The sequence below is a fragment of the Bos mutus genome, chromosome 22, assembly GCF_027580195.1.
Source record: "Bos mutus isolate GX-2022 chromosome 22, NWIPB_WYAK_1.1, whole genome shotgun sequence".
Classification (NCBI taxonomy): domain Eukaryota; kingdom Metazoa; phylum Chordata; class Mammalia; order Artiodactyla; family Bovidae; genus Bos; species Bos mutus.
In genome coordinates this window covers 53,475,941-53,487,988 of record NC_091638.1, presented here as the reverse complement: position 1 = coordinate 53,487,988, position 12,048 = coordinate 53,475,941, and the positions used below count along the sequence as shown (strand labels likewise).

At 51.3% G+C, this 12,048-nt stretch overlaps 1 protein-coding gene across 6 annotated transcripts in view; it reads right to left on the bottom strand.

Annotated features, from left to right (window-relative positions):
- Positions 1-12,048, bottom strand: part of FYCO1 (FYVE and coiled-coil domain autophagy adaptor 1) — a 78,787-nt gene that overhangs the window by 32,883 nt on the left and 33,856 nt on the right. For all 6 annotated transcript variants that reach the window (XM_070359147.1, XM_070359151.1, XM_070359149.1 and 3 more), the window contains 3 exons: positions 9,779-9,928; positions 8,863-9,062; positions 6,231-6,375 (listed from right to left, as the gene is read on the bottom strand). In XM_070359147.1, the coding sequence (XP_070215248.1) occupies positions 6,231-6,375; positions 8,863-9,062; positions 9,779-9,928 (495 nt within the window). The remainder of the gene's footprint in view (positions 1-6,230; positions 6,376-8,862; positions 9,063-9,778; positions 9,929-12,048) is intronic.

Genomic DNA, 12,048 nt, shown 5'->3' with positions numbered 1-12,048 from the left:
GAGGAAAAGCGTGGCCGCTCCATCTTTCCCGCTTCTCTGCCTCCCCAGGCACTGCTTGGGCCCACACTCTGACCTTACTGCTGCCCTTGGGAGCAGAGATCATTCCCCAACCCCCTCCTGGGCGCACGACACTCCGGGCAGCATACCCTGGCACAGCCCACGCAGCTTCCTGAGGGTTTTCACTCTGCACTTGTCCACAGGACAGCCCCGTGGAGCACAGGCTCCCTGTCTCAGAGCCGCCCTTCCCCTCCCCGCAGCGCTCGCCTCTACTTACACCCACTGCTTGACCTAAGGAGCCTGGGGTGCAACTGGCAGGAAGAGGTCGGGTGGGCTGTGGCTGCCTTGGGTGAGGCCTCAGGGTCTCCCCCTCCACCGAGGTCCCTGCACTTGCAGCCCAGGGGCAGGGCGGGGCCACACAATCCGAGATGCGGAGAACACAGGCTGACCCTATTCCAGGGGCTACTTGGAGCCTGAAGCCCAGGATTCTCAGTGGGCGTCCTGCAGTGAGGAAATGGTGCTGCGGAACAGAAAAAACAGAAGTGCCTGTCCTGGAGAGGCAGAGGTGGAGCAGAGAGCACCGGAGACGGGGCGCTGGCTCCCCTTGTCCTCTTGGGGCAGCGCCCCTTCCACACACCACTCCTTCGTGGCCCACGGTACCTAATGCCCTTTGTTAGGAGGTTTGGTACTACCCCATTTTCCAGATGAGGAAACAGTTCAGAGAGATAACTACCTCACAAAGCACACACAGCAGAGCTGGGGCTAAAACCCTGGTGAAAAATCTCTTTACTTCCCTCAAATGTTGGCTAAGATAGACCAGGGAACCTGACAACTCTGTACTCATCTGAAGATGGAGATGCCAGGTTAACCCAAGTGCAGCAAGGCTTTTTGGAAAAAGTCAGCTTTCATTCCAATCCCAAAGAAGGTCAATGCCAAAGATGTTCAAACTACCACACAACTGCACTCATTTCACATACTAGCAAGGTAATGCTCAAAATCCTTCAAGCCAGGTTTCAACAGTATGTGAACTGAGAACTTCCAGATGTGCAAGTTGGATTTAGAAAAGGCAGAAGAACCAGAGATCAAATTGCCAACATCTGTTGGATCACTGAAAAAGCAAGAGAGTTCCAGAAAAACACCTACTTCTGCTTCATTGACTATGCTAAAGCCTCTGACTGTGTGGATGAAACAAATGGTGGAAAGTTCTTAAAGAGATGAGAATACCACACCACTTTACTTGCCTCCTGAGAAAACTGTATGGAGGTCAAGAAGCAACAGTTAGAACTGGACATGGAACAACTGACTGACAAACTGGGAAAAGAGTACATTAAGGCTATATATTGTCACCCTGCTTATTTAACTTCTATGCAGAGTACATCATGTGAAATACTGGGCTGGATGAAGCACAAGCTTGAATTGAGATTGCCAGGAGAAATATCAATAACCTTAGATATGCAGATGACACCACCCTAATGGCAAAAAAGTTAAGAGGAACTAAAGAGCCTCTTGATGAAAGTGAAAGAGGAGAGTGAAAAAGCTGGCTTAAAACTCCACATTCAAAAAACAAAGATCATGGCATCCAGTCCCATCATTTCCTGGCAAATAGATGGGGAAAAAATGGAAACAGTGACAGACTTCATTTTCTTGGGCTCCAAAAACACTGCAGATGGCGACTGCAGCCATGAAGTTAAAAGATGCTTGCTCCTTGGAAGAAAAGCTATGACAAACCTAGATAGTGTATTAAAAAGCAGAGACATTACTTTGCCAACAAAGGTCCATATAGTCAAAGCTATGGTTTTTCTGGTAGTCATCTACGGATGAGGAAGTTGGACCATAAAGAAGGCAGAGCACCAAAGATTTGATGCTTTTGAACTGTGGCGCTGGAGAAGACTCTTCAGAGTCCCCTGGACAGCAAGGAGATCAAACCAGTCGATCCTAAAGGAAATCAACCCTAAATATTCATTGGAAGGACTGATGCTAAAGCTGAAGCTCCAATACTTTGGCCCCTTGATGTGAAGAGACCCTGATTCTGGGCAAGACTGAGGGCAGGAGGAAAAGGGGGCAACAGAGGATGAGATGGTGGGTTAGCAGCACCCACTCAATGGCTATGAGTCTGAGCAAACTCCGGGAGACAGTGAAGGACAGGGAAGCCTGGCGTGCTGTAGTCCATGGCATCAGACATGACCGAGCGGATGAACGACAACAAAAGGTGGCTTTCTAACCTCAACCATGTTCACCAATTTGTGTTCTCATTTTGTTTGAAATACCAGGCACTGGATCTCCTGGTTGGTGATAAACCCACAACAGTTCCCCGAAGCGTTGACCACAGAGCACCCGTTCTAAAGTAGGTGCTAGCTAAGATACTCTGTGGGTTGGCGCAGTCTCTAGAGTTTGGACTCAGTAATCCTGGGCATCAGGCAGGACGTTCTTTGGTACAGACACCTGAGCTCCGAGGTGCAGCAAACCAGGGCCCATGCAGTAGACACCACAGCGTGATCCTTGACCTCACAGCTCAGGGAAAACATCGCAAAACAAGGCACCTGCATGGAAGGCTTCCCACACGGTACACACCCGAGCCTCTTAACTCCGTGGGAGTGGATATGGCCCCGTCTTGGATGTGCCAGGGAGGAAGTTCAGTTCAGGGGGCCGTGGTGAACCTAGAGACAGCGAACCAGGGCCTGACCAGGAGCGTCCAACTCTGGAGCTCAAGCTCTTCACTGACATGGTCTGCTCAAGAGGGGAGGCAGGCCTGGGGAGGCCAAGGACTCGAGGCCAGCCCTGCTGTGGGCGAAAGGAGCTCTCTTTCCTTCTCAGCCCGCTTCAGGCCTGAGAACAGCTGGGCCTCTGTCAGGGAGATGGCTGAAGGTGGGCCTGGATGACTGTGGGGAAAGGTGTGCATGTTCGCGGCGTCTGGAGAATGTCAGCTTCCCATCTGGTGAGGCCTGTGCCCGGGGCCACTCAGAGGCTGCTAAGGGATCGGCGGCATCCTGCGAGCTCTCCCTGAGCGCCTGGGTTCTGGGACCTCTTCCTGTCCTGTCACAGCCAAGGGGCCAGGGCAGACAACTGTGTTTGTCCTGAGGACACATGTGTGGAGTGGGGAGTGGACGAAGGGTAAGGAAGGAGGGCAGCTCTTTAATGGGAAGATGGGGAAACGGGGCCAGGAGAAGGCCGCAGTACGCTGCAAAATGCATCTCGTGCCCGTGACTAGAGGGAGGGGTTCTGGGTACAAAGCTTGGTTCTGATGCTTGCAACCCCCTGACCTGGAGTGAGTTACCTGGCCTCCTGAGCTTCAGTGCCTCGATACAAGAAACAGGGACCATAACCCCTACCCTGTGGAGGGCTGGGCGGGGACCAAGTGAGGGCGTGCAGACGCAGCTCCAGAGGGAAAAAGCTCCAACAAGGGCTTTTAGCAACACGACCTCCAGGCGGCATCTGTTCTCCGGATTAGAACCCTGGACCACTTCTTACTTTGGACTCGCTGTTTTCTTTCTCTAAATCTCTTGGCAAGGGCGTGTACACACACCCAGGCTCTGTACCACCCCTCTCCCCACCACAGCTTTCTCAGACTCCTGGTGGTTTTAAACCTAAGAAAAAGCTGCAGGAGACACAGGTGTCTGCCTCCAGTTAATGTGTAAGCAAGGTGTAAGACAGGGCACGCCCTGAACTGACTCGGAGGGCTTACCCTTCGCCCAAACAGACTAGGCACAGGACTGCAGACCCATCCATTAGCCCCGGATCTGCCTTGGAGGCTGAGGCCAGCATGCTGGCAGTTTCCTTTCCCTGGAACGCTTCCTGATTTCCCACGACTGAAACACACACGTTTGTCAGTGGTCAAAAGACCTTCTGCTTTTGCTCCTACTAGGAAAGGGGAAGATGAGGGGTGAAGTGACAGGGGAGCTACTGGGGTACTTTCTCATGCACCTGAGAGCCCGAGGCCATCTCCAAGGCCCTGAGGTTCTGGTCTGGCTCACCTGACCCCTGACCCACCTGGCCAGGAGTCAAGGCACAGTCAGCGAAGAGTTGCCAGGTGACAAAGGAAAAGGGTGGCTTAGTGCAAATCCATGGGGGTCAGGGGGGACACTGCAGGCTCACGCAATCAGGCAAGGCTTCAAGGTGGGCCTTTCAGAAGGAAAAGCAAAGGCCCACGGTCACAGTGAGCACCTTTGCTTGGGTGATGGGGTTGGCTGTATCCTTGACGCGAGTTCACTCACCTTTAAGCCTGAGCATAACCGAGTATAGGGACACATGCTGGAGCCTAAAATCTCCTGAGCTGAGAGCCTCCCAAGATTAAGTGCATCTCCTCCCATGCAGCAGAAACCCCAGATGATAAATCTGACAGACTGGTGCCAACCCTCCTCTGAATTCTGGGCATGAAGAAAGGAACAGAGATCTCAGCATGAGTGGGCAAAAGCTCGCGAAGCTCCCCGCCTGGATGGAGAGTGGGCCACGAACTGTGCCCACTCAGTGTGTGCCCCCCACATGGGGGCCCTGTCAATTCTCCCCCGAGCTTCTGAGCAGGCAGTGCTTTGCACAAGAAACTGCATTTCAGCCAGACCCCGGGGCTGAGAAGCACCAAGTGAGGCTGCCAGGGAGGGGAACTTGACCTTTGCTTGGGTCCCCTGACTTAAACTCTCGCCACGTGAACACGGTGGCACTTGATGCAATTATCTCATTTATTTAGAAATGAGCCCTTGCACCACTCTCCTCACAAGCTTTGTTGGAAAACAGCTGGCCCAGAAAAATTGGGGAGGCCGATGGAGAGCTGGCACTGAAGGATGGATGGCCCTGTGCCAGACGCCGTCCATCTACAGCAGTGAAAGGTTTGGAGGGTCTGGGTCATGGTGATGGGACAGGGCCCAGGCTGGTTGGGGGAAAGTCCCTCGGTTCCATGGAGTGCTGGGTAACAGACTTGTCTATATTTTTTTATTGCTTTTAGAACTCTGGGGCTCGAAGAGGCCTTAGCTGAAGCCAGAGGAACTTCTGAGAGAAACCGCTTGAGAGAACTGAAATTAATCTGAGCTTCCTTTCTTGTGGCACCATCACCAGGCCTGATGAGTGGTTCTATGACGTGGTTTTTAAAGAGCAGTGTGTTGCTCTGAGCATGGCTGTGGCAGCCCAGGAAGGGCTGCGCTTCTGAATCATCCAGCAGAAGTCATCCCGGATCTCTGCTGCACGTGAGCACGTGCACTTCAGTCCCCATGCTGACGTTCTACCCCCAGTGCCTCAGAACGGGGCTGCTTTGGAGATAAGACCATTACAAGTGACAAGTCGCTCAGTCGTGTCCGACTCTTTGTGACCCCATGGGATTCTCTAGGCAAGAATACTGGAGTGGGTTGCCATTTCCTCCTCCAGGGGATCTTCCCAACCCAGGGGTCAAACCCAGGTCTCCCACATTGAAGGTGGATTCTTTACCATCTGAGCCACCAGAGAAGCCCAAGATCATTAAAGAAGTTAGTTAAAATGAGGCCAATGAGGTGGGCCCTAATCCAATCTGATGGTGTCCTTGTAAGAATGGGAGATTAGGACCCAGAGAGACAAGGGTGCACATGCCCGGGTGGGGGCCGACCACATGCAGAGACAGAAAGAGAGCGGCTGTCTGCAAACCAAGGGGAGGTCTTGGGGAAAGTAAACCTGCTGGCACCTTGGCCTTGGACTTCCGGAATTTGACAAATTAGATTTCTGTTGTTGAAGTCACCTGGTGTATGGCATCTGTCATGGCGGCCTAAGTGGATTAATATAGTTGCCCAAGACAAAAAAGGCTTCCTGGAGTTGCTGAAATCAGGAGGACTGCTGACAGAAATGCCCAGAAACTCTCTGACAAGGCTCCACGCTGACCACTCCCCGAGTCCCGGTGCTGTTCAAGGGCCACCTGCCCTGAGCACTGTTCTCAGGCACCTTCCCTTAATGAAAGACAGGCGACCCTGCTTCTGAGCTTTCCTAATCCTCCAATGAGAAAGCACAAGGCCAGGGACGTCCCTGGTGGTCCAGTGGCTAAGACTCAAGCTCCATTACTGGGGGCCTGGCTCCAATCCCTGGTCAGGGAACTAGATCTCACACGCAACTAAGAGTTCGCACGCCACAACTAAAGGTCCTGCACGCTGCAACGAAGACTGAAGACCCTGAGTGCTGCAACGAAGACCCCGTGCACCCAAATAGATATTTTTTAAAAAAGAAAGAAGGCACAATGCCAGGCACTTCATGAGAACTCAGAAAATGGATGTGAGTCTACTCACTGCTCAGCCACATTTGGGTCAAGAGAGTCAGTCTCAGTAGGTGTCTCAGGCAAGGAGGAGCCGGACTCCTGTATCTGGCACAACTCCTCATCTGTGATGATGTCAAAGGCGGCGTCATCCGGCGGCCGGCAGTCTGTGTTTGCACCTGGGGCACAGATGCAAGCAGAGAGAGAGGAGAGACGCATGGTCATGCACAGGACGGGGAGGGAGTGCAGCTACGCAGGATGAACCAGGAGGACGCACCCTGCAGCGCTCGCTCAACCGACAGCAACTCTGTCGGGACGGAAACAAAGGGCTGTTGCGATGTTTCAGAAAAGCAGATGAGGGGACTACAGGTGAGACTGAATGCACAAAGTAAGTGTCTTCTCTGAAGTCCCTTAGGCAGGGGCGTGGAGGCGTTTTAAGCTCTAACATGTTCTCTGAGGCCCCTTACTTAGAAGGAAAAAACTTATCAAAACCTTATCAGGAAAGAACCTAACAAAAAGATAAACACACTTCCCTGCTGCTGAATCCTTGCTCCAGCAGACACACACCTCAAGCATGCTTCTTTGAGAGCAGGATTCTGTGTGACCTGCATTTCCATCTCAGTCCACTAGGGGGTGGAAAAGAACTGACCCCACCCCTACCTAACCCCACCAACCCCACCCAACCCCACAAACCCCTGAAGCTTGACAGAATTGTGCCTAACCCTGCAGAGCACTGGGTAGGAAGGACGCTGTGTGGATGCTGCTGTTCTAGTCAGCCCCACCCCGCCAACAAGCACCCTCCTGCATGTGATGGAAGCTGTGATGGCAGGCCTGAGATGAAGAAAAGGCAAGTAAGACAGAAAGACAGGCAGGGGAGGAGGCAGGAAATATCAGAAATCAAAACAAGCAACCTCAGCACGCTGGCACCATGCCACCCTGTGTTGTCACTGAAACACCCAGAATGAGCCAAGCGTGTCAGGAGAAGAAGAGTTCGTGTGGGCTGCAAGTTCCCAGTGGGCCCTGCCTCACGGCTCCTGGACGGGCCGGGCTTTAGCAGCGATGTTCTTCCTCTGGTCCGAAGTCTGCATAATGGAGGGCGGCTTGAGGCACAGGCTGAAAAGGGGGACCAGGACTGGCTTTTTTCCACAGGCCCAGCCACATTCCTGAACCCGCCTTGTGAGGCTGGCAGGAGGAAGGGGGAAGGAAGAGGAGGGAAGGGAAAATGACCAAGAGGGACCTAAAATGATACCCGCCGAGAGAAACCAAAGGAGCCCTAAACCGAGTGCTCTGCCACGTGTAGACTGGAAGACTCAACTCTGTTACTTTGGCAATTCTCCCTAGACTGCTGTAGAGACTCAATGCAATCCCAACCAAAATGTCACCAGGATGTTTTTGTAGAAACTGACTAGTTAATTCTAAAATTTATATGGAAAAGTGTACAACCTAGAATAGCCAAACTTTAATAAAGAAGAAAATTGGAGGACTCACCCTGCCTGATTTTAAGACTTATTATAAAATTATGGCAATCATAACAGTGTGGTATTGGTGAAAGAAAAGGCACGTTGGTAAATGGAGTGGAACAAAAAGTCCAGATACCGAATCATACATAAAGGCAACTGATTTTTGAGAAAAGCACAAAAGCAATTCTATGGGAATAGACCTTTCGACCAATGGTGTTGGAATAACTGGACAACCATTTACAAAAAATGAATCTTTGGGCAAAGCTTGCATCATATAAAAAAATTAACTCAAAATGAACCATAGACCTAAACGTGAATCTAAAACTATAAAACTTTTAGGAGAAAACAAAAGAAGACCTTTGAGTTCTTGAGTCAAACAAAAAGAGATATGATACTAAAAGAACAGGAAAAAATTGACCCATAAGAAAAAAACCTGATAGACTGGACTTTCTCCAAATTATACTCATCAAAAGAAAATTTAAAAAGACAGGATACAGGTTGGGAAAAAAACATTTGTAAAACACATATATGATAAATAAATCATACTCAGGATATATAAAGGGCTTTCAAAATTCAGTAACTTTTAAATAACACACTAATGCTGTGCAAAGTACACTTCCCCATCCTTGAGCAGTTGTTTGTATCTAGTATAAATAATGGAGCCGGCCAACCTCCTTGATGATCCATTTAAACAAAAGAGGAGCTAACAGTGTCTCTGAAGGCTGGCTGGCCTGGATCCAGACTGAGGCCGAGGAGGGCAGGGCTCTGGCTGCAGGAGGCAGTGGTGTCTGAGCACAGACAGCGCTCACTGCCGCCCAAGTCACTGCAGTTCTGTCCGAGAACATGAGCTACTGGGAAGACAGGGAAGGATGCGCTCATTTCCAGATTCAACGCCTGGCCTTCGGTTATCCCGGGACAGAAGTTCGGGGCTGGGGCCTGGGAGACAGCATTTTCTAAAGCGTGGGGTGGCATTCCACCGGTGGTACATGAGTTAAGAGGCAAACAGACTTCACGTTAAATAATAATGCTGAATCATATCAGGAGAAAGTTATTCCCTTTTCAATTCACTTTCATCCTAATTACATCAAAAAGAAAGTTTCAGTGCCTCACTTTGGAAGTACTGAACTAGGCGTGGCTCAGCTAAGCAGCCACAGTGGGGCGGTGGGGAGGGTGGCCCCGGGGAACAGAGGCAGTGGGGGAGCTGACCTTGGCCTCCGGTGGCCTGGGCCGGGGATCGCGTGGGGCTGGGCTCCCCCTGGCTGGTGCCCGAGCTGCTGCTGTTGGGAGAGCCGGGGCTCTCGCTCAGCTTCCGGAAGCAGGCCCGGCAGCAGCGCTCCTTCTTGCCACCGTGCTTGCTCACGGCGTAGTTGTTGCAGCAGTAGTAACAGAAGATGCGGCCGCATATCCTGGGGACGACACGGGCATGGGCTGTAAGGATGCCACACAGGGGCCGCGAGCGCCCTGCTCGGCGCTGGAACTGGGCTCCGGACGCCACATGGCTCATCACACCCAACTCTGCCCGCTCTGGACCATGGCCTCAAGGCCCCTTTCCTAAGACTCCAAGAAAGCCGCCTGGGTGACACCTGATGGGAGGAAGTTTTACTTCCTAGGGTCCTAGCAGGCAGGCTGAGCCCCCTTCCCTGACATTATGATGCAGGTGGGCATCCCACGCCTGGGTGCTGGGCTCTAAAACCAAAGATGATTCTCCACGCCCCCGTCCCAACTTGAAATTCATTCCCGCCTGCCCATCTTCGGTCCTGGGGGCAGGGAGGTCTCTGCTTCCTCTGGCAGAGCCTCGGCCCCTGCTCTCTCCATAGTCCATCTCCCCTCTGATCCCCACAGGCCAAGCGAGCATCGAGACTTGGGTCTCTGGGTGTCCCACATCCCTGGGGGCCCCCTTACTTCTGCCCACATGCCCTGTATTCAACTCTCTTCCCTTTCGGGGATCCTTGAGTGTCCTGCTGGGACCCTGCCTAACACCCCCTCCTCAACTGGTTCCCTCAAAACTAAAAGACAACATGCTCTTCCTAGACAAGTGGCCGCCATGCCAACGCCTGCCCTAACTCCCCGTCCGGAGCCCTCTGCTCTGGCTCTGGGCCCTGCCCACGAGCCGCCCGCTGACCTGCAGTGGTGCCTCCGCACCATCCAGCTGAACTCCCGCTTGCAGTCGAGGCAGTGGTTCGCCTCCATGTCCCCGGGCCATCTTTCCTCAGCACTGAGCTTCTGCTGGAATTCCAGGGCATCTGACTTCTGCCAGAGAGCATCCTTGTCCCTGGGACGGAGCCACATTAGAAAAACAGAAGAAAGCGTCCATGAAAATGACAGAACTACCTCTGGATTCACTTCAAAAGACTGCTTCTGAATTTTGCAAGACAGGAGGGGAATTCACTTTTATTGATACCGAGGTCACCTGTCACCCCACAGCAGATCCAGACTCAGCAGGAGTCCCCCAGTGTGTGGGTCCTGATCTGACACCGCACATGTGAAGGTATGGGGGCCTGTGGGGTCCATAAAGGGCTCTGGCAACTGCAAAGACCTGCTAGCACTAACAAGGGTCACCAGCTGCCCAGGGGTCTAAATGACCGTGTACACGGCCACTGGGAGGTTAGGCTGTCACGTGCTGCCACAAGTACACGACAGCCAGTGTGCTGTGAGCCAAATAACCAGGAATATACCGCCCACCCAGATCTTCAGGATGTTTGGGACCCTTCTTGTTTTTACGGTTTAAGTAATAATTAATGGCCCTGGCAACATGTGAGCCACTGATGACTGAGAGCCACACCAGAGCCACCAGGCCCTGAGAGAAGCTGGCACTCTCATCAGTCAGGGACTCCAAGTCAACCAAAGACTGTTCCCCTGAAATATAAACCAGAACATGGACTTTTCAGGAATGCCTCACATTGTCAGGAAGCAGAAAGACTCATTTCTTGTGATCAGCATCGTTCTCCAAACTGGGCCACGGCTTGTTCTGTCTGGCCCCGGGAGGCCAGGCGCCCAGACCCTGGCAACGTGGCAACTGTGTCAGGACCTGGGCTTTTCCAACAAAAACTTCTGGAAGGTGTGTGAACGCAGAGGTCACAAATGCTGAGTCCCTAGTCTGCAAATTGATGGCACATGGGCAGAGTTTTCAAGCTTCCAAATTAGTCAAAATTTATTATTGCCAATTTGCAACCCCAAATGAATTAGTACATTTAGGCATCACTTATACATGGCTGCTGACACTGTAAAGAAAGGGCTAACCAGATTTTATGTGGTTCTTGAAAGAAAGACCCAAAACTATAAACCAATTTTATGGAGTTTTTTGGACAAAACTTTGAGTCTGAGCCAGTGTCTAGTGGAGCAGGGATTTTCAACTCTTGCTCACTGATACCTGGACCTCACTCCCAAGAATTCCACTCTAGGTGGTCTGGGTGGGGTCCAGACCTGAGTGTTACTTTAGTTATTAGCTCCCCTAGTGACTCCAATTTGCATCAGGGTTGAGAACCACTGCTCTAGTTATAACTGTCAATTTATAGGCTACACAAAGAGGGAAGAACATGTTAGATGACACTACAGAGATGTAATCAGCAAAGCCCAGGTTACGGGAAACTCTACCGGGTAAATGGCCTGCTTTCTTTAAAAGTAAACTGCAAAGGAAAAGAAGAGAGATGGTGGGGGAACCATGCCTAAGTAAGAGAGATCCAAGAAACCTATCACCATGCAATACACAGATCTAATTTAGATTCTGACTAGAAAAAATTATAAAGCAATTGGAAAAATTTCAAAATGACTAGATACTTGATGACATTGGGAATTAGTAAATTTTTAAGCATAGTAATGATACTGTGGTTGTTTAAAATAAGCAGTCCCAGTGTTAGGAAGGCACATACCAAAATACTTGTGGATAAAATGACAGGAAGTTTGGGATTTGCTTCAAAACAGTCTGAGGAGGTGGGAGAAATGGGTAGGACTCCAGGAAACACAAGACTTGGTCATGAGCATAATGCTGAGGCTGGGTGACAGGTACAGAGGGGCGCATTCTGCTATCTACCTTTGTATTTTTGAAAACCTCTGGGACTTCCCTGGAGGTCTAGTGGTTAAGACTCTGGGTTTCCACTGCAGGGGCCACAGGTTCGATCCCTGGTCAGGGAAATAAGACCCCACAAGCCACAGGGCGCAGCCAAAAAAGAAAGATTCCCATACAAAAAGCTTTACAAATTTTTTGGAATGACTTGCCAACATTTAAAACTCAGACCAATTTCACATAAGAATCCAGATTTCTACCTTCTCTGAAGTGAGGGGACGTGGCAGCAGCAGCGCAGCCTGCCCTCTGGTTTCTCAGCCCCTCCAGCCCGGCTCGCACATTCACACCACTGTCTGCTGCCTGAGTGACGAAGCACACAGCTGCTACCT